General features: G+C 52.5%; 1 protein-coding gene across 6 annotated transcripts in view; it reads right to left on the bottom strand.

Moving 5' to 3' along the window:
- Positions 1 to 22,046, bottom strand: part of CACNA2D2 (calcium voltage-gated channel auxiliary subunit alpha2delta 2) — a 587,011-nt gene that overhangs the window by 5,801 nt on the left and 559,164 nt on the right. For 5 of the 6 annotated variants that reach the window (XM_073352554.1, XM_073352555.1, XM_073352556.1 and 2 more), the window contains 11 exons: positions 20,905 to 20,965; positions 11,590 to 11,687; positions 10,370 to 10,460; positions 9,316 to 9,378; positions 9,071 to 9,174; positions 6,724 to 6,822; positions 5,751 to 5,845; positions 5,210 to 5,257; positions 3,337 to 3,408; positions 2,511 to 2,663; positions 1,284 to 1,336 (listed from right to left, as the gene is read on the bottom strand). In XM_073352554.1, the coding sequence (XP_073208655.1) occupies positions 1,284 to 1,336; positions 2,511 to 2,663; positions 3,337 to 3,408; positions 5,210 to 5,257; positions 5,751 to 5,845; positions 6,724 to 6,822; positions 9,071 to 9,174; positions 9,316 to 9,378; positions 10,370 to 10,460; positions 11,590 to 11,687; positions 20,905 to 20,965 (937 nt within the window). The other variant, XM_073352560.1, reaches the window with a different exon arrangement.

The following is a 22,046-nucleotide window of genomic DNA, read 5'->3' as shown; positions in this document are numbered from 1 at the left end:
GTCCCGACCGCCCCCAGAACCCCTGCCTCTGACTGCCCCCCACCACCCCATCCAACCCCCCCCCCTTCCTGACTGCCCCCGTGGGACCCCTGCCCCCATTCAAACCCCCTGTTCCCTGCCCTCTGACTGTTTCGACCCCTATCCACACCCCTGACCACCACCCCGAACTCCCCTGCCCTCTATCCAACCTCCCCTGCTCCCTGCCCACTTACCGCACTGCCTGGAGCACCGGTGGCTGGCGGCGCTACAGCAGCGTCGCCCAGAGCACCAGGACAGGCAGCCATGCCGCCCGGCTGGAGCCAGCCACGCCACCGCGCAGCACAGAGCCCCGGGTCAGGCTGCGGCTCTGCAGCTGCGCTGCCCAGAGCATTGTGCCAGTGGCGCAGTGATCTGAGGCTGCATGGGAGGGGGAACAGCGGGGGAGGGTCCCGTGGGCTGGATGTGGCCCATGGGCCATAGTTTGCCCACCTCTGAGATAGATAGATCCATCCGTCCATCCAGATAGATCTATCTACTAATAGCGTGCCAACCACCACTGCATCTGGGCACCAACCTAATGATCTATGTAACACTCCCATAAAAAGCACGAAAGCCAAAAATGTTCACATTTGGGTGGTGAAAGTTAGATATCTATATCCACATTTAGACCCCTAAATAAAAATGGCCTGATTTTCAAACATGCGTTGCTGAGCACCAGCAGCTCCGGATAAAGTCAGGGAAGCCACTTATTTAGGTACCTAATTTTAGACATCCATGTTTGAAACTTTCCGCTTAACTGTACAGAGAAATGTATAACTGATGCCTAGGGGTGTGTGGGTGTTTGTGGGTGTGAGACAGAGAGAGAGATGCTGACTAAAGGGAGTATCTCACATTGTATCTGAAAGGTGTAAACACCAAGGGAGCAGAGCAGGGAAATAATCAGGAGATCGGGGTTGAAATGGACTAGTGCAGATGTAGGCTGAATCGCAGGGAACATTTTCTGATGCTGAGACTTGTGAGGCAGAAATGGAGGCTCCCAAAGGAAGTGAGGTGGAAGCCCCACAGATTCAGAAGAAGAGTGGACAAGCCCCAGGAGCATGGAGTGTAGGGAATTCTCTGGCCCGGGGGATGGGATGGACCAGATGGGAGCTATTAAAGCATTTCCACCTGACTTCTATCACTTGCACTTTCTCACTTTGCCTCGCTGTGGCACATCCTTACTCTCCAGTCTCACTCTAAAATCTGGGCCGCAGATAGCTCCCCTGGCTGCTCGGGGCTCAGCAGCAGCGGAGATGGAGACTTACCACGCGGCGGCTGATGTCCACCAAGCCAGGTTCAGGAAATCTGCCATGGTGGGCTGAAAAGAAAGAGGAGAAGGAAACAAGGTGTCAACAGAGCCGGGCCCACCTGTCAACAGGGCCGCCGAGAAACTCTACAATTACAAACCAGTGGGCAGCATCCAGGGATTGATGCTGCAAAAGAACAGGTGTGAAGCGCTCCCCGGAGATGCCTGTGCTAGAGCCACACAGATAGAGGGCTCCATTTGCTCTTGTCTCCCCTGCTTTATAACATATGAGTGACTCTAAACATGGCTGGTGTCCACACTTCCCCAGGTTAACGCTTGGTTAGTGACTGTGGCCACTAGTGGTCTTTCTCCCAGCCAGAGGCCTGGGCCGGCACACTGCTGTTACTGGCTAACCTGTCTGGCTCACTGCTCTTTTGCAGAGTAGTGCTAACTCTTTAACCAGGCCTGCATAACTGGTGCGGCTGGTCCCCCTTCGTCTCTGTGTGCTAGGACACTCCAGAGTGCATTGCAGTACTTGATGCTGGGGCTGCTCTGTGTCGCATCCACTGGGCACTCAAGCCCCCGCTGCGGCACTCTGGGAGAGCTGCCCGTGTTTTCCCAGAACGCGCTCAGACCGATGCAGTAGGCAGCTAGGTAAAGGTGGACGCACAGCCACAGCTGGCACACGATTGTGCTGCGAGGAGCTGCATGGACACAACTCACTCATGCTGCTGGGTACCATATCGGAGGAGACAGCAGCCTGGCCACAAAGCCTAAGCACATGTGAGACAAGAGGCTATTTCGGACTCTGCACCCGACAGGGAAGCTGAACCTTGAGGAGCTACTTTCCACAGTTCTTGGCTCCACAAGGCATAAGGAAGAGGAGGGATAAAGCAGCCCTCTCCTAGTCCAGTGCAATGTTGAATCCCCTGGGGACACAGCACTTGGGGTCTGTGAGAGCACACTGTCTGGAAGTATTACCCAAGTCTTGGCACCAACAGGCAGATTAAGAGGACTGGCCAGCTTTTCCCTGTTACATTCTGGGAGGACATCTGTTGCTCTCATTGGCTGCATTACCCAGCTGCTATGCCCTATGAGAAAGCCAAAGGAATTTCTCCCTCAGGTTTCCTTGTGGCAATCAATGGCTCTTTAATTGCCTGGCTGTCAGGGATACAGCCCCTGGACCAGCAGGTGAACTTAGCCCTCGCCTCAGCTGTACGAGCACTGCCCATAGCCCTGCACTCACCACAAACACCCCTCTGGGGGCAGCTCCCGTGTTGCTCGGAGCTTCTGGGGTGCACACCGACTGGAAGTCGTAGGACTCCTTCCGCGCGAAGAAGGAGTTGTTGTAGAGGGCAGACATCAAATTAGCATCCACCTCACTGAAAAACTTTCCCACCTGGAACGGACGACACCAGAGCAGAGGGGGTGAGTCTGTGCTGAGCATGGGAAATGAGACATGCTCTCTTCACAGCAGGGCTCTGCGTTGAGTCATCCAGCCAGAGTTCACGGGTGCAGTACAGGAGCTAGGCTTACGGTTACAAATGAAATGAGTTTGAAGGTCTCTGCTGAGTCCCCTGTGGGTGCTTCTTAACCCAATACACAGTTCAGTACCAGCAGGAATGACCCAGGAATGGAATAGTGGTGGTGGGGCCGCAGCTCAGGACTGAAGGTCACTGGCAGACCTGGGGGGCGAGGGGGCAAGGACTGGAACAGCAGGGGGTGCTGTGGGGCAGGACACAGGGGCATTGGCAGATCCGTAGAGGGGCTCAGGCCTGGAGGAGCAAGGAGGCTGCCGGTCAGGATTGAGGTGCACTGGCAGAGCTGTGTATGTGGGGAGCCTAGGGCAGGAATAGCAGGGGGGCTGCAGGCCATCAGCCATGCACTGTTCTTAGGGGCAGAGCTACCAGTCCCTCACTTTCAGACACAACTGAAATTTACCCAAATTGGCCATGAGGGGGCAAATCACCAAGCTTCTCTGTGCTCTGACTGGGATTTCCCTTCCTTCCACTCCCAGCATCTCAGAGCCAAGACCCTCCACCCCAGCCTTTGGCAGAAGAACTGCTGCTCACCTGGTACCAATGGTCTTCCTGGTTGGAGAGCACCAGAAAGCCTCCATCATCGATGAGAACGCAAATGAGGTCCTGCAAAAGGAGGAGAGCATTGGTCTGACGTAGGCAGTTCAGAGCTTTGGGCAGCACTGCTGGGCTCAGCTGTGTCCAGGCAGCTGTGCCATGGGGGCAGAGCCCGGCCACTGCCCACTGGCCAAATTCAAGTGAGTTTCAAGAGAAATGTGCTGCAAGCAGCACATGAAATCCCTGGACAGGTCAGCCCTGCCCTGAGCACCTGGTTCCCTGGGACACTCCTTCAAGAATCGTCCTGAAAGCACATGGGTCTTCATGTGTTAAAGGGCTGCTGTACTGTGTGAAAGGGCAGCACTGAGATACAGCTGCCACATTGGGAGGTATGGGCCACCCAGAGGATGGAACAAGCCTTTGTAAAGGAAGTCTGTATCAAAATCCTCCTGCCAGGGCGACGTCTGATTGACAAGAGACAGGGACAGAGTTAAAGGCGTCTGCATGACTCTACATGTGTTTTCTGCCTTTCCAATTTGATGTGTTCAGGGGCAACCTTAACTTAGAATTTCCTGCCTTTCTGATGATTTTTTAAATCACATCAGAGTTTTTCTAGTGTGATTTCTTCTGGAGATACAGACGGGTATTTTCAACCTTCACCGAAGTTTTTTGTCTTGGAATTTCCTCTGGGGTTTTGAAAACATTTGTCACAAAGTACTCTGAGTCGGGAGGCTTTGCAGGCTCTCTCATCCCTGTGGTGTGTAGTAATCATCCCTAGCTCGTAGCATTCCGCAGCAGTAGAGCTCAAAGTGCTTTACAAAGCATCATGATCTCCGTTTTACAGCTGAAAGAGGGGAAGTGACTTGCCCCAGATCACCCAGCACGTGGAGCCACCAATAGAACTCATGTCCCCTGAGAGTCCCAGACTGGCACACTCTGTCCATGCTGGGCAGGCAGAGGGGGCTACCTGTGTGACTGCAGGAGTCCTGCAAGGTGATGAGGTAGATCAGAGGTTCTCAAACTGGTGGTCCGCGAGCTCCATTCAGGTGGTTTGAGGATAGTTCCCTCTAAGGTGCGCACCTGGGCGGCCGCACACGAGAGAATGAAGGGCCACCCACCTAATTAGTGGAGCCGCGCAGGCGTGGCTCCACTAATTAGGTACCTGGACCCTGGAGAAGATGCACATGTAAGGTGAGGTGGCAGCCTTGAGGGGAATAGGGGGTAGGCGGCAGTGGGGTGAGAAGGTGGGGTGGGGGGAATTTGGGACGTGCAGGGCTGCGGCGGCCAGAGAAAGAGGCGACTTTCCCCAGCTCCAAGGCTGTGGCTGCTGGGGAGAGACGGCTCTCCTTCCCAGCCTCTGCTCTGTGGCTGTTATGGTAGGGGAGAGACGGCCCCCCTTTCCAGCCTCAGCTCTGGGGCTGCTGTGGCGGGAGAGAGACCCCGCTCCTGCCACGGCCGGGGAGAGAGGGCACATCCATCGCATTAGAAAGGTAAGACTAGTGATATTAAAATATGAGTTGTGTGCTTTTATTTGTAGAACAAAAAAATGGTCATTATTATAAACCTTTTTTTATATAGCACTTTTATCCAAAGCGCTTTATAATAGTTAACTAACGGTACAAACAACATTTGGAAAGATCATTAAGTGATCCACTGAGACCCTCAGCAATTTTCAAGTGGTCCGTGAAAAAAACGTTTGAGAACCACTGATGTGGATTGTAAATGTCATCATGCCGGCATCATGAATGCCTGGGGTGCTATACACATGCTCAATAATAATGGCAAGCGCATGCTGGGGGGCTCTGAATTTGGCTGCCATGCTCTGGACTCCCGGCCCAGAGCAGAGTCAAGGGGCTGATAGGCTGCTCACCTTATAGTTCGCCTCACAGTCCATCTCGCAGCTCGTGGAGGGGTCGCACTGTGAATTCGAGCAAACACAAAGAAGGGGGGACAGTTGTAAGCACGGCAGCAAGCGGGGTGTCTGCAACTGATCTGCCTCATTCGGAATCCGCACCCATTTCTCCACTGACCACGTCCCAGCTCCTCCTGGCTGTACCTCCCCGGGGAGATCAGAAACCAACTGGGAGAAAAGGAGGATGGACGTGGGAGGAAAGGGGAGGAGGGTGTAACGGGATGATGGGTGGAAGGGATGGGCAAAGGGGGAACCAGGTCTGTGTGGGGTGGTGGGGATTGGGATAGCTAGGGGCCTGGCTGGTAGGAGATACTGGCAGGACTGTCCAGATCAGGGCCGAGCTGGGATCTCTCCTGGAGCAGAGTGGGACAGGTCTAAGCAATTCCACTGGAATGCCCCTCTCTGTGCTAACTAAGATCCTGCCCGTAGAAGCAAAGCCCAGCGGCCCTGCCCAGGAGGGCGACAGCTCAGATCTTTCCCCTTCCCTCTCCCCACTCACCCTGCGAGTTCCCAGCTGATCCCGGTCTGTCCGATTACTTGCCAGGACTTTAAACTTTTCAGCCCAAGCCTCCAGGTCGAGCTTCACTCCAACGACTGGGGAGAGGAAAGGAGGGCGTGGGAAGGTCACAGAGAGGCTCTCCTTCATACTCATGGCCATGCCCCGCACCCTGGAGAGGTGCGTTGACTGTGGCCAGCAAGTGTTGCCCCATATGTTAAATCAGAAGGAGCTAGACTCAGTAGAGTTGAGGGCTCAGGTTCATCTTCCTAGTTTCCACATGGGCCAGAGGGAGGTGGCTGCTCCCCATCAGTGGAACCACACAGGGGAAGCCCAAGATTGACTAGACACAGAGAGCTCAGCCTAGAGCCAGGGGCACAGGTTCCAACTTTTCCTTTTCCCCAGGGGTACTCAACCCCAGCTTCACCCTGAAGCCCTGCTCACACTCCGCCCCTTCCCCCACGGTCCCACCTTCGCTCTGCCTCTTCCTGCTCCTGCTCTGCCCCCTCCCGCAAGGCCCTGCCCTCGCTCCGCCTCTTCCTGCCCCCACTCTGCCCCCTCTCCCAGGCACCTGCCCACCTGGTGCTCTCCGCCCTCCCCCAAACCCCTCCCTGAGCCACCAAACTGCTGTTTGGCAGCACCACCCCTTATCAGCTGTTTGGCAGTAGCAGGGAAGAGCTGTGGCCAGTGGGTGCTGAGCACCACTATTTTTTTTCTGTGGGTGTTCCGGGGCGGGAGCACCCACGGAGTTGGGCCTATGACCAGGGGGCCCTCACTGATGGAGCAGAGCAGGGGAGTCCAGGCCCAAGTGGAACAAAAGTGGAACCCCTGAGCCAGGGTTAGCGTCCTGAGTGGCAGAGCCCACAGCTGGATAGAGCCTATCACCCTGCAGGCTGTGCCCAGACAATCCAGGAGAATCACATGGAGGGGCTTTCCCCTAGGTCTGCCATGCAGACATCTCCCTGGGCACCCTGACCTGCTGGCTTCAGGGTCCTCCCGCCAATGCTGAGCTCCACGGCCGTGCTGACCAGGATCCCAATTGTGTTGTTTTCGAGCTCCAGCCCTCTGTAGCTGGCTGTGGGAAGAAGAGAGAGACCTGAGACCACATGAGATGAGGGGAGGGCCACCAGGCAGGTCCCTCTGTAAGGGGAGGCCCTGGATCCATCCCTGCTGCTATGGCACTTTCTTAGATTTATAGAATCCAAGGACAGGAGGCACGGCCGTCCCTAGCCATTCTGCTGCCTTATGCAGCCCCCCGGTGGAGGGGGAGGGCTGGCCTCAGGCCTCTGTGGGGGGGCAGGAACAGGCTTGGGGGGCAGAGGGGAAACCATCCCCCAGCACGAGCTGGCGGAGCGGAGTGCGTTGGGGCCGGGTCGCTGCACTTCCTGCCTCCCAGTGAGTGTCCGACCCTGCACTCTCAGTTCGGCGGGAAGTGGAGTGACCTGGCCCCAGCCCACTCTGCTCTGCTCCCCTAGCTCCCAGCCTCGGGACTTGAGGGGCAGGGAGGAACCGCCCCCAGCACTCACCGGCGGCGCGTCAGGGAGCTGGCAGCGTGGAGCAGGCTGGGGCCGGGTGGCTCCAATTCCCACTGCTTGGTGAGTGCAGGGCACTCCCAACCCTTGCTGCAGTCCTCAAGGGAAGGGGTGGAATGGGGGCGGGGCTGGGGTGGAGCAGGGGCGGGGAATTTGGGGAAGGGGTGGAGTGGGGGCGGGGCTGTGGCTGAGCAGGGGCTTTGGGGAAGGGGTGGAGTGGGGGCGGGGCTGGGGCTGAGCAGGGGCTTTGGGGAAGGGGTGGAGTGGGGGCGGGGCTGTGGCTGAGCAGGGGCTTTGGGGAAGGGGTGGAGTGGGGGCGGGGCTGGGGCAGAGCAGGGGCTTTGGGGAAGGGGTGGAGTGGGGGCGGGGCTGGGGCTGAGCAGGGGCTTTGGGGAAGGGGTGGAGTGGGGGCGGGACTGGGGCAGAGCAGGGGCTTTGGGGAAGGGGTGGAGTGGGGGCGGGGCTGGGGCAGAGCAGGGGCTTTGGGGAAGGGGTGGAGTGGGGGCGGGGCTGGGGCAGAGCAGGGGCTTTGGGGAAGGGGTGGAGTGGGGGCGGGGCTGGGGCAGAGCAGGGGCTTTGGGGAAGGGGTGGAGTGGGGGCGGGGCTGGGGCAGAGCAGGGGCTTTGGGGAAGGGGTGGAGTGGGGGCGGGGCTGGGGCGGAGCAGGGGCTTTGGGGAAGGGGTGGAGTGGGGGCGGGGCTGGGGCTGAGCAGGGGCGGGGGCCCTGGGGAAGAGGCGGAGCGGGGCTGGAGCAGCATACAGCTGCATACTTTGCGTATGGGTAAAGATAGCCCTGACAGGAGGGACCATTGTGACCATCTAGTCTGACCTCCTGGATAACATAGGCCAGAGACCTGCTCCACAATACCCCTAGAGCAGGTCCTTTAGGGAAACCTCCAATCTGGAGTTAAAAGTTGTCAGTAATGGAGAATCCACCACGCCCCTTGGTAAATGGTTCCAACACGCCTTATTTCCAGCCTGAATTTGTTCAAAGAACCTCCCTGCCAGGCAGGGCTTGGGATATTGCATCTGCTGGGTCGAGAGCTGGGCAAACCACACAGCAATAACTGTGTTCACACCTCCAGCTGAACACCCCCACTCCCACTCAGTGGAAAGGCTCTTGGGCTTCTTCTCCCTTCAAGCCTGATTCCACCTATGGCTGCTGGCCCACCGACGCTCCCGCCCAGCGGCAGGGCTCTCTGACAGAGCCTCTGACTGCTCCAGGCCACCGATCAGCTGGGGCACTGCCGAAGCACGGACAAACCATGCGCACCTTGCTCTTTATACAACTATCTTCCTGGCAGCCTGGACAGCAGGAATGCCGTCTGGTTCACCAGCACCAGCACATACGGCCTGGCAGAGTAACGCTGCAGGCCCAGCTAGTGCTGGGCACCTTGCTCACCATTACGACGCAATTCCTACCTCCAGGAAAGGATTCTCCTATCCACCAGTGGGCGACACTCATGTAAAATACATGTGCAATGGACAAGGATATCTGAATCAGCAGAGCCCAAGAGATGAAGCTGCCCAGGGACAGATCTCAGGCGTTTCCCCAGGAGCCCCTGGCAGGGCCTGCTCTGTACTTCCAGAGGTAGCAGAGATGCTTCCAGCCCCCAGACACAGCTCCAGGCCCCGAGAACCATTGCTGTCTCCTCTCTCTTGGTACTGCTGCAAAGCGGCTGAGCCCAAGGAATCCTATCTCATTCCAGAGGGCCGTGAAGCACTGGGCTTGTCCCTGCCATGCATACCCAGCCGCTGTCTGGTTGGGGTGCCGGTGCAGGGTGGTACTTACGGTCCTGGTAGAGTGGTTTGAAGATATACCCCTTGTTGTCCAGGCTGCGACGATAGAAGCTGGCGTTGAAGGGCTCCGGGTCCTCTTCCCAGTCATCGGCAGCTCTGGAGTCAGGGAGGAGAAGAGGCCCCAAATCAGTAAGGCCATCAGTGGTGACAGCTCATGTATGCCAGCCTGCCCGCATGTTGAGGCTGCACCCTCACACAGACAGGGTTGAGACATGAAGGGTAATCAAGGCTACTTACTTGTTAGGGAAAACTCGGGTGATGCCACCATCCGTGGCAGCAAACACAGCCAGGAGACTGTACCTGCAGTGAGACAGGACAGGAGCACAGAGCGTTACAGCTGGTCAGAGGGTGCTCAGGCTCCTACCCCTCCTCAGCACTGCCCTCACTTATATCTAGCTATGGGTATTTTTCCTACCATCCATCACCGTAGTATTTGGGCCCCTTCCATGCCAAATCAATAGCAACAGTGAAATCCCCCATGGACTTTGTGGAGTCCCTGGCACTTCTGCCTTGTCAGGGTTGAAACCCTGCTTGGGCTGGGGATGTTTTGGGGGCAGAGCTGGGTATTAAATGGGTGTTTGAATGAGCGCAATCAGTTGCAGCTGGGACCCCAGGGGGTTCAATGCTTCCTACAGCAGTGCGTCACTGATGGCGGAAAGGCTCTCCCTAAGAGGAAGGCATTGTGCAAAGGTTCCAAAAGATGGTCTGCCTCTGGATTTGTCTGATCTGGATCAGCTATTGCATGCCCTGAAACTGTCATCTTGAGCACCATCTGTGCCAGCAGGGAGAGCTTCCCACAGCCATGCCCTGCCCCTGGCGCCTACCGTTGTAGGAGTGCAAGCTTTCGTATCGCAATGCGGCCAGTGCCAGCAACGTGGGCTCCTTCTGAGGGCTGAGTCTCTGGGGCTGTGAGCTTCCCCAGCACAGCACCCTAGCTGCACTCGGGGAGTCACACATTAAGACCACAGCTTTTACTTTGAAACCCATCTGGGTTCACAGTGCCTGCCGGGGTGGCTGTAGTCTCCACTCAGCGCAGAAGCTGGCTACTGCAAGAGCCTTGCTCAGCGAATGAACATCAAGGTCAAGGCAGAAAGTCTGGCCTCAGGCAGGGGGTTTCACGGCTGCTAATGCTGGTATTGTCTAGCCTACACGAGTCCCTCTGGAGCCCATTCCAGGAGGGCCCTGCCTTCCAGCCATTGACTAAGGGACTCAATCTCCCTGCTCCCAGCTGGAATTGCCCCTGGCTGGGCTGCTGCTGGCGAGACTGGTTCTGGAACGCGGATGTGCCTACGTGTTGAGGTCCTGGTCCTTCCACACCCTCTCCACCAGCTGTTGGGTGATTCCCGTGTCCAGGATCAGGTTGTGAAGGAGGAAGTTGTCACCTTGAAAGTAAGAGGGAGAGAAGAGAACGATGAGGTCTGTTCCCCACCCGGAGCCTCCCCCTGACCTGCCAAGCAGCAATCTCCCCCCACCCAGGGTTCCTGCCCCAGGGACTCTTGCCCCTCTGAGTGCTGTGTGAAAGAGGGCGGGTTCCCATCGCCCTTTGGCCTTGGCTGCCTTTCCTCTCCATCCACTAGAGCCCTTCTCCAAGCTGTCTGAGCCACTGTGCCACGGCACAAGTCCTGGGCTAAGGAAGTGGGCTCTTCCGTGGCTACTGTGCTGTTCTGCACCAGCCATGAGGAAGCTAGGGCTGGAGAACTGCAGAGACAATCCCAGGATAGGGCAGGTGGGACGTGGATTCAAGGCTCCCGCATGGCAGCCAGCTGTGCAGATCCCTGAGCTACTGAGTGCCTCCTTTGACCTGCTCTGGGACATACTTACCCTTAAGCAATACTGACATAACCATTGGGGAGAACACAGGGCTTGCATGAGAGAATCATGGCAGAGAGCAGGCAGGCATCTCTGCCAAGGTACTCTAGTCCTAATCTACACTATCCCCTGCTAGCCCAGCCCTAGGCGCTCCATACACAGCTCAGTGCCAACCTGCAACCCCCTTGCTATCCCAGCACTGCTCTGTCAATGCTCCTCCATCCTGCCCTGAAGCCCCCTTGCTATTCCAGTCCTTCATCCCCTCAGCTCTGCTGATGCACCTCAATCCCAACCTGCAGCCACCTCTGCTATTCCAACCCTGGACCCCCACCCCAGCTCAGCCGACAACCCTCATTCCTGCCCTTCCGTACCACTTCCTGCTTCCCCAGCCTGGCTGGCCCTCTCTTAGGAACAGACTATCACACAGTGTGCTGCTTTTGTGGCTAGGACCAATGCCCGCTTGGCATCAGAGCCCACCAGCCTCCTTTGGCTCATGAGCTGATCCCAACCTAGAGCTCAGCCTTGCCACGCGTGTGCCCCAGCCTGCTGAGTCAGCTGCTGATCTGGACAGGTGTCGTTAACGGTTTATCCCCCTATTCATCCCCTCAGCCTTCTGTGACCCTTCCCAACCCAAACTCCACCCTTTCTTCCCCGAGAGAAGCCCAGGACCGCTCTGCCCACGCTGGCCCCTGTGGTACTTACACTGTTTGGAGTCTGGGGTCACCTTTTCCATGAGAGCGATAAAGTTTTCCAGGAATTCTGTGTTGTTATCCGACAGGTCAAGGTCTTTGCAATATTCTCTGGGATTAGGGTGAAAAGATTTGGCGTTTGGAAGGAGGAAAAAGTTACTGTCACTTTTCTCCCGCTCAGGACTGGTGCAATCCTGTCTGTATGCGTGTGTGTGGGTGCATAGGGCTGCTTGTATATGGGTGGGTGTGCACGGACTACACGTGGGATGATGCCTTTGTGCTTTATGTTCCTGGGGCTGCATGTGCAGAGTGAGTGTGAGTGTATTTGAGGAGGTGTCTGGGAGGGGTATAAGTATGCAGCACCCTATATTGTGCATGTGTGTAGGCTTCTGTGCTTGGATGTGTCTATGAGGAAGATCCTACACAAGTGGATGGATCTAGACTGTTCTCAGTGGTAGCAAATGACAGAACAAGGAGTAATGGTCTCAAGTTGCAGTGCGGGAGGTTTAGGTTGGATATTAGGAAAAACTTTTTCACTAGGAGGGTGGTGAAGCACTGGAGGGCGTTACCTAGGGAGGTGGTAGAATCTCCTTCCTTAGAAGTTTTTAAGGTCAGGCTTGGCAAAGCCCTGGCTGGGATGATTTAGTTGGGGATTGGTCCTGCTTTGAGCAGGGGGTTGGACTAGATGACCTCCTGAGGTCCCTTCCAACCCTGATATTCTATGATAAGTGTGTGAGGAGGTGCTGGTGACTATGTGCAAGGGACAGATGCTGGGTGACATTTAGATGCGTGACCGTCCCTCTGAGTGGGCCTGCACTATTTGCATGGGCTGCATGGAAGCGTGTATGTTCACCAGAAAACTGCACATTCAGGCTTTCCAGAGTGGCACTACATCATCACCCAAGAACCACTGGAAGTTTATGAAAGAGTAAGTGGCCAATTTCAGTGGAGACAGCCGCCACACTGGAATTTATCAGCCATATCAACCCAGGGTCAGGCACTGCTGCCGGCTATCTTGATACCTAGTCAGCCATGCCATCAAACACCATGGGAGAAGGCTGCTAAAGCTGCGACAGCACAGCACCACCGGCAACTGGGCTTGCTAATGTCACTGAGCGGAAGTACCCTATGAGCAGTCACTGCACCCTCAGATCGCTCCACGTCTGCTCAGATAAGCTAGGGATTGCTGGTTGCTTTTAGACGTCCCTTTCGGTTCTTGGATTCAATGGGCAGAAATAAGATGGTAGCACATTCTTCAGCCCCAGCGGGTCTTTGGTCAATTGCCCAGGGCAATTCCCTTACACTGACTCTTGTCATGACAAATCCCGGGGCTTTGTTGTCAATGTACCGGGGCTCAGCTGGCCACGCATGTGAGTACTAGATAGTGTGATGGTACTATGCCATTGCACCTTCTCTTAGCGTGCAGACCAGACACACCAGGAATATCCACAGCCCTCTGCAGCCTGAAAAGGGCCCACAAGTGTCCTCTGGGTGAAACTTCACAAAAGGAACCACCCGCCTCTGGGGTCTGAGACGTGGGGGAAGCAATCAGATGATACGCGACTACTTGCTTTCACTGCCACATGGGCAGTGGGAAGTAGCTAGAAGCAGCATCCTCTCATTGGAACACCAACAAGAACCTGTGGAAGGGCAGCATCACCTGGAGTGGCAAAGCTGGTGCCAGCTGCTATGGCTCCCCAGGAAGATGGCATCACCTGGCAAAACAGTATGATGCCTTCTGACATTACTGCCCAGAATGGTGGCAAGAGCCCCTCAAAAGACAGTGCGCCCGGCACAGAAGGATGAAGTTTTTCAGGGATGACAGCTGGAAGGGCCATAAAAGACCTTTGAAGGGAACACCACGAGAGGTGAGATCTTCAAACCTACTTCTCTTTCTATGGGTGATGACTGGCACCTGTCACGCTGGTATCAGAACACCTGAAGGCACCTTACACAGCATCTATCAGAAGCACTATTTGCTGGGCTGCCTAAAACCGGATCTTATAGAGGGTGAAGGCGAGGCAGTTACAGAATTTATAATCTGGCTGCTGATCCCAGCTCTAGCTTTGAGGTGACTTAATGGCATGGAAGCCTTGGAAAAGTCACCAAACTCTCATCATTGGCTGACACAACATCCAGTGGTAGTTTTTCTCTCAGCCTTCCATGGAGGTGAAGGCCCCATTGCACTCACCCTGTGCATGCAGCTGCAAAATCCAGCTAACGTGTAATTGCTGAAAGTGTCACCATAGGTGAATTAGCCAAGACTTGGGTGCTGCCTTCCTGTCACAAGTGAACCCTAACACCAGTGAGGAAAATTGTGAAACGTGGCAGGCGCTCAGGTGAGATGGGAACAAGGCTGGAGGAGGTGGACGTGGTTTGGTGTTTGAAGGCCTCTCGTGCTGGAGCGCCTTCTCCAAAAAACACCTGATCTACACAACTTCAGATGCTGATGCAATAGAAGACAAGATGCTTCCAGATGCCATGGCATAGCCTAAAAGAGGGCCAGGGTTTAATAAGCAAAGACTCTACTGACCACATTAAGTCTGGGAGGAATTTCCCTTGACTTCCATACCACAGGTACCTATTTCCAGGTCTGGATTGCACCTGATTAGACCAGGACCGAATGTGACTCTAGTTTCTTTCTCATGTTGTCATTTTAGTAAGGGTGGGCCTCACAGTTCAAGACAAGAATTCTTCAGTGGACCTGGAGAAGCCTAGGATTCAATGACCATCTGCATGAATTCTCCTGTCACATTAAGAAGCAACTGGTCTCTCTTTGGTAGGCCCACTCCATTGAGAATCCCATTCTAAAGCACGGAAGGATGCCTATACTGAGCTTGCAATACTGGTTAATGATGTTTGATGGCATTCAGGCTGCAATGTCTTATGTTACAGACTCTGTTACAAATGGGTGCATTAATGTGCCCTGACGTAGGTATTTTTTATGCGATGGCAATGTGGCCATTGAGGACCGATTGTGATGGCCTCAGAAGTATCCCCACCTACCAAATTGCCAGCAGCTATTTAGGTGTTTGCAAAAGAGCTACCATACCCCCAAACATATGAATTCTTACTGCACACGAAGGATAAGCCATGGCTGTCTATGGGCCCAGGATGAACAATTCAGATTGAGAGACTCCTGAATATGAACAGCATTAGAATCACGAATGCTGCAGATGGTATCCTGTGATTTGACCATGTGGCTAGGAGCGCTGGTGACGTGAGCAGGTAGAGTGGTGGAGCATGCAGTAGGTTAAGCACTTGATGACTGGAGACTGAGAGAGTGTGGTGGACAAGACTCCAGCATTCCTTCCCTGGCTCTGCCACTGACTCACTGTGTGACCTTGGGCAAGCCACCTCACTGCTCCATGCCTCAGTTTCCCCCAACTGTACAATGGGGATAACTATACCTACCTACCTCATGCAGAGGGTTGTGAGGATTAGTTTATAAAAAGCTTGGGGACTGCCAGATACATGGAGCAGTGGACGCGTATCAAATCGATTTTGGTTCGTGCTCCATTCACCAAGTGCTCATCTTACCATGTCCTCTGACAAATACGCTCCCATTGCTAGGATTGCTGCTTGTACGCTCCAGTTACAGCAAGCCACATGCCCATCAAGTTAGCCTCACCAGCAAGAAAGCAACCTCTGGAAGCAAAATCTCTAGCGAGTCAGTTGTTTGTATTCTCCATTTATTTAGTGCTTTTGTAGACTCTGCTCTTGGAAGGAGCAGAGGGACGGGGCAGGGAGGGAGGAGGAGAGAGACAGCTCTGGGGTCTGTCTCATCGGTGGCACAGTTTCCACTGCACACAGCTGCTCTCGTCTTTGCAACATGAAAATAAGATGGCCAGCCATGCTTTACCCAGGTTACTGTATTGGAAATACCAGTACACACACACACACACACACACACACACACACTCGTTATACATATCTGTACCTTTTATATAGATAGATAGGTGCTGGATTAGCTGTGTAGAAGAACATGTACCTCTGGCACAGATGTGTTTGTGTTCTGCAAAGAACCCCACAGTAGCCGCTGGGGGTCAATTGTTATCCAAGCCCCCACACTGTGTTGATATCAGACTGCAGGCACGCACTTGGCCTGGAGTCCCGTCCTGCAGTGCATTAGAAAACGAAGGTAATTGATAGTTTAAAAGAATAAACTGGATGGTATGTGTGTGTGTGTGAGAGAGAGGTGTGATTGCATGTGTGAGTCTGGGTGTGAGGAGTATGGAATTATATAGGGTCAGATTCTCAACATGGGTAAATGAGTGTTGTGCCATATGCTGATTGACACCCACTGAGAATGTAGCTTGGAGCTTACAATATTCATGCCTGGAGTAACTTCGCTGAAGTCAAGGGCATGAGTTTGGCTCAGTCTAGGTTTGCCCTGAGTGAGCGAGCGCCTTTTGGGTTCCACGTCAGCCGAAGCTGGGAGTCCCTGTCTCCCAAATACCCATGGCTGCAATGTGTCACTCAGGAAAGAGAAACCAACTGCTTTTAAACCTGCTTCCAGCCGTGCTGATGCTACTTCCCTGACAGCTGCTTGGCTCCCATTGCTTCCAGCCGCCAAGTCCCCAGGCTGCCTCAATCACACCAGGTTCCTCGTGCCCGTGAGTTCTGATGTGAGGGCTGCCATATCAGCCACCGCGCCAGGGACTGAACCGGGGACCTCCAGAGCTAACAGCACAGGCTGTCCAGGCTCCCACACTGGCGTCTGTAACAGCCTCATCTCTGCAGATCAGGCACTGTGGGGAGGCCTGTATCACACTCAGCATGAGGGTTACACTGGCATGATATTGCTCCTCGCTGCCAGGCTGCCATCACCTCCAGGGATAGGGTGCCATGGGGAGCAAGTCTCAGCTGCTGTTGCCTGCCAGGTGCAAAGTGCACGGGAAGGGGTCAATTTAAGGACTGTCTTTACAAACTCTTGGCTCTGTGGCATTGGCCTCCCTGGCTGGGTCTGCAGCTGAGTTCTTTTGGCATGAGGCAGAGTGGGTCCTGCAGCCTGCAGGGCTTTCTAGCCTTGTTTCAGCAGTTCAACTATTACTGCTTTATTTTAAGCCATCTGTGTAATTATGCTGAAGGATCAAATGTACTAGAAAGGAAGGGAGATCCATGCCTGCAGGATATCAGATGGCAGGGTATGTGGGTGCCCATGAGGAACGCTTGGGGGTCTGAGACTCCTGTGGAGTGGGAACATCTCACAACACCTGGCTAATGAGGGCAACTGATGCTCACCTCTGCCTGACCCTGATATCAGCCTAGAGCATTGCCTGACACACAGCAGGCCCAGCTCTGGGGCTCAGATCAGATGGCCTGCCCTTCATGGGCTTGGCTCTGGTGTATGCTGAAGTGACTCCTGGGGAGAAACAAAGTGGTGGGGAGGGAACCCCTGGGCATTCCATCCTTAAGCAGCTCTGCAACTTGTGATCACACGCAGCAGGTGTGACTCCTTGTCTCATCAGATCAAAACACCCCAGGAGAGGTGATTGGCGTGCATTGTCTCTCTAAAGAGCTGAGCAGTGGACTTGTGACTGGTTCTGAAGTAACTCTAGTGCTGTGAGACCTTCACTGTAAAATATGGTAGCATTTTAAAAACATATTACTGAAAGGGTTGCCAGTTCTCGTGATTTCATTGCAAGGCTCAACATTAGGCATTTTTTCTTAAATCTCCAGCTCCCGGAGGCCTGGGATTTGGGAGAATCTTGGCTCTCAAACTAAGAAAAGTAAGTTTCTGGCCTTTGTGGTTGTGGAGAAAAGCTTGAAAACCAACCAGGTGGCAAATAAAAAGAACCCCAGGTGGATTATTTTGGAAAGTCTCCTGATTTCTGAGGGGTCTGATGCACAATTTGCGAATGCCTGGGGTCTGAAATAAGAGGAAGGAGAGAAAAGTTACTGGATCCGAATGTTCTGGCTGAGGCCATTCTGTGACAGTCCAGGTAAAGTCTCTGTATTTCCTGCAAAGCCATGGCTTGAAAAGCCACAAACTCGATGCTCTCCCTCTTTCCTGCTGGTTTTTACATATTTGAGGCAGGGAGTCAATTCCACGTGTACCCGCCATTTTGGCATAGCTAGGTCGCTGCGCGCACAGCGATCTGACATGGGCTCTTGGGAGAGGATGCTTTTGTGCAAAACTATCCAGATGATGCAGTGCCACTTGGCTGGATTGGAACTGAAAAGAGCAGCAGTGGAGATGCATCTGTATGTGGCAGGCATGCTTACAGTATAACAGCACTAACAACAAGGGTGTGTGTATGTAATAGTGGGTTTCATCTGGAGGGGCATAAAGTCCCCTCTCTGTGTGGGCAGCTGAGTGGGGAAGCCATATGGTTTTAATTTCCTGCTGCACTGTGCAAGGTCCACCTCTTTCCACTCCACCAACATGATGGAAGTTGTCATTCCCCTCCCATCTTCTAAACTTTTCACATGATGGCTAGAACGCATTGTAGATTCCCACACACCTCTACTGCTCAAAGATCTATAGGCGTCCCAAGGTCATCTTTAACTATAGCCACCTATATATCTACACAAATGCGTACAGATATATGTGCTCACACACGCACAGAGATATTAATATGTGATATATGGTTTCTGAAAATTGCCAGGGTACATATTAGAATTGATGGTATATCATACAGTCTTATTGACACTCATGTAATCTCATATGGTCCTCCTGGGACATCTTACAGTCCTTTTGGTCCCCAGGGATATCATAGGCCTTGTAGGATAGGGAAGCAATAACACAAGATCCTATTTTTTTTCTGATGTGTCACAGTATTGATACCAATTTGGAGCAAGGAACAGTCACGGAACAGATTTCAAACTGGAAGATTCTTACCTATTATTAGAAAAATGGTTAATATACAATAAATCACTACACGGCAATTCCAAATTTCTCTTCTCCTTTACGAACTACATCATTTGGATCTGAATTTCAAACAGTCCGAAGTTCAGGACTGTTGGATTGGGCCCATCTCTAACATACAATACATTGGTAACGCAATGGATTTCTAATAAAAAGCTAGAAATTCATCAAGAGCTTCTGGTAATGTTCTATGCTGGGAGCTGAAGTTGGAGTCACCTGACCGCTTTAATGTACAGTAGATTCTCATAAGATGTGGGTTGGTGGGTTTTTTTAATAACATATGCTTTGAAATTTTATGTCTCTAGTTGACACCGTCTCTGTTTAAATTCCACACTCCTTAAGTGTCTCATTAATATCAACTCTATGTCTCATAACGAACATTACCCTTCTGGAAAAGTCCTATAGCATTTAAAAGAAAATAATCCCATTTGAGTCCCATATTATATTAAGGGTCAATGAATGATTAATGGATGTGTAGTGGGGTGGTCACCTGCTCCTGCCTTAAAAGGCTTAAAACAGCCTGGGGAGAGGGCTGTGGCAGGGAAGGAAAAGTGGGGCTGAGTGGGAGAAGCAGCCTCAGATGGGGGCCACACCCCAATCAGGCCACGGCTGGCTTAATCAGGGCCCAGCTGGCCCTTATAAAATGGCAGTGGGCCAGGAGCACATAGAGTCTCCTCTAGTGAAAGATGGGCCTGGCTGCTGGGGAGTGTACCAGGGTACCTGAGGTGAAGCAGGGCAGGGGAAGGCCAGAGGAGCTGGGAGGCTCCAGACTGGAAAAGCCCCAGGCTGCAGGCCTGGCAGATGGCCTAAGACAGGGTAGTGGGGTTGCAACAGGGCAGCCCAAGGGTAGGTGGAGGCAGCAGGGCCAACCCCCCCTTGCCTATGATGACTGGCTTATACAAACTGCAGTCGGCCCCAGTGAAAGGGAGCTAGATGGTGACTGGCAGTAGCCCATAGGCTGAGGCAAGGTAGGGATAGAGGGTGGGGGGTTCCCTGGGGAGGGGAGAACCAGATCTGTGGGGTATTGCCTGGAGGGGCAGCACCCCAGGTAAAAGGGCACCGGGGTCCGGGAGGGACACGGGGGCCAGCGACGGCGAGACACCGGCAGAGGGCGCTCTGGAGCTGGTAAAAAGAGCTAATTCCCAGACAGCCAGCAGGAGGCGCTGCTGGGTGAGTCTGTGTTAGATAGTTATAAGCACATCAGTAGGTGTTACGGATTATTCTAAGAGGTAGTTATAAGCAATCTATTGACCTGTTGGACTCTATAACAACTGTATCAACCATTTATTAAAACATCTATGAACCATTTATTAACCCTTTATAAATATACCCTTAGTAAAAAGTGTGACCAATATTTCTATAGATTTTTTTCCTATAGATTTTAACAGAAATTTCTGTCCCTGTTAGAGAATTCTACAAAATAAAAATATCTTGTATAAAGGAGTTCTGTATCTATTAAGCCCTATCAGTTTTTAGAGTTATTTCTTTGAGTCCAATCCCTATTACCTCCTATTAGACTTTTCAATATGAGTGGAGCTGGGTGAACAAATTGACTGGTAAAATTTTCACTAAACAAAGTGCATCAGTCAATTGGCTCTGATTCAAGAGTGTTCAAACTACCACTCAATATTTGTGAAAGCGTTCGCAACTCTTCAGACATCCACAAATTTTAGTCAAACTATTATTTCTTCAAAAATTCACGGCAAAAGTGTGTTAAGTGCTACTTGTTATTCTGCCATTTAAAATCAAATTTGTTTGGTCAACCAATTAGTGACCAGAAACACCATGTGACTGAGGCAGCCAATCACGTGAGCTGAATAATAAATCGTTGACGCGAGCGACCCCAGCTCTGAAAATGATTGGTTGAAACTATCTGATGGACACCTAGGAATAAAGGACCTGTTTGCAGAAACTCGGACCTGTTTGCAGAAACTCAGGCCTGGCTCCTGAACAAATCTGCCACTCTCTCTTCCCAAAAAAGGCCCTTAACTTGAACCATATATTATCCATAATTGAACAGTCTGACCCGCACAGCCAACATGACTGTATGATGCCACAGCAATCCCACTATGACTTCTGGGGTTGTCTGCTGCTCTGCGAGACTTTTCAGAAACTATACCTATATATGTACACGTATATATGCCTCATATACAGCTATACATATATACTGTGCTTGTGTATATAACTGAACAGACGATAGACAGGGGCTGCCAACTGTGGTGGAGTCTCAGCAGAGTGCAGGTAGCAGCTACCGTCTCAGAGAGGCACACAACACACACAAGAGACAAAGAGTAAGACAGGCACAATGAAGTGGCATCAGTTCTGGAGAAGGGTGATGAGAAGGGATATTTGTAGGGGTGGAAGTGGAAATGGGAAGAGGGGAGTTGAACTAGCCCCGGGGTCAGCGTGGGGAGCGTGTTTAAATGGACACCTCAGCAAGCGCACACGCAAAGCTACCTGGGAGCAATGAATACATGTCCCTCGGACTCAAAGCTGTTTGGCAGCAGGAATTCAAAATCTGCAACAGAAAGGCAACGTTATCCGGTGGGGGTTTTAAATGAAGGAAGGGGCTTTGGTCTCAGAATATGAGAGAGAGAGGAATAAACAAAAGAGATCAAACAATTGACTGATTTTTAACAAGAGAGAAAGGAAGGGGAATTCTGTTGGTAACTGTAGCATTGCACAAGAAGGAGAGTTATAGCCAATATGTTGCCAACATTAGAAAGATTTGGTGATTTGATTGGATTTTTTTTTTTTGGTTTGTGCTCTGAAATGCAATATATTTTCTCTGTTGTATATGTATGAATACGGGCCGTATAGTTACATATACACACATACATATATATGTGCACACATTTATATATATATATATATATATATGCATGTTCAGTAGGTCATATGGGCATCTCTCTCTTATGAGGATTGTTAACAATGAAAAGAAACCACATGCTATGCTTGTATATGAAGAGAATTACTACAACAATTTTTTTTTGTAATAAAAATCATTGTTCAGGCATCAACATGGCCAAACCAGGGTCCTTTATGAAGACAGTCCAACCAAAGACTTACCCACCAAATAAAAGTCAAATGCAATGCACTGTGGGAGTGTTGCTGCCTTCTCGCTGCCAATGGTCTACAGCTCAGCAATAACCATCCCCCTTGGTCAGGCTGCAATGGATCCTTCCAAATCTGGATTAAGATGGGGGTTGGGAGGATCTGAAGGGGCTGTCGGAGAAGCCTAGGCTAATCTTCCTGCTCTTCCAACGGAGGTTTTACACTCTGGCTCTTTCAGATTCAAGGACCCAAGCTGAGGGCCACAATGTTATCTCTCTGCATTTCCCTGGTTCCCTGTTCTGCATCCTATTAGCTCTGCTTGGTGCTAGTGGTTTTCACTGCCATTGCCATTATCTCCTGGTTATGTGGCCACTGCATCTTCTTGGTACGAAACCTGGGATTGTCTGCCTAGAAGAATGGGAGATATTTGCCCCAGGGGGCAATGTGTTGTTGAAGCCTGGCATAGTGGGCCCAGGAGAGGACCTGATGGGGTGGAAAACGAAGGAGGAGTCAGCCAGGATCCAAATGCAGCTGTTTGGAAAGGC

This window comes from Lepidochelys kempii, chromosome 7 (assembly GCF_965140265.1).
Source record: "Lepidochelys kempii isolate rLepKem1 chromosome 7, rLepKem1.hap2, whole genome shotgun sequence".
Classification (NCBI taxonomy): Eukaryota; Metazoa; Chordata; order Testudines; family Cheloniidae; genus Lepidochelys; species Lepidochelys kempii.
Note: the sequence above shows the minus strand (reverse complement) of the source record. Positions and strands in the feature narration are given on the sequence as shown.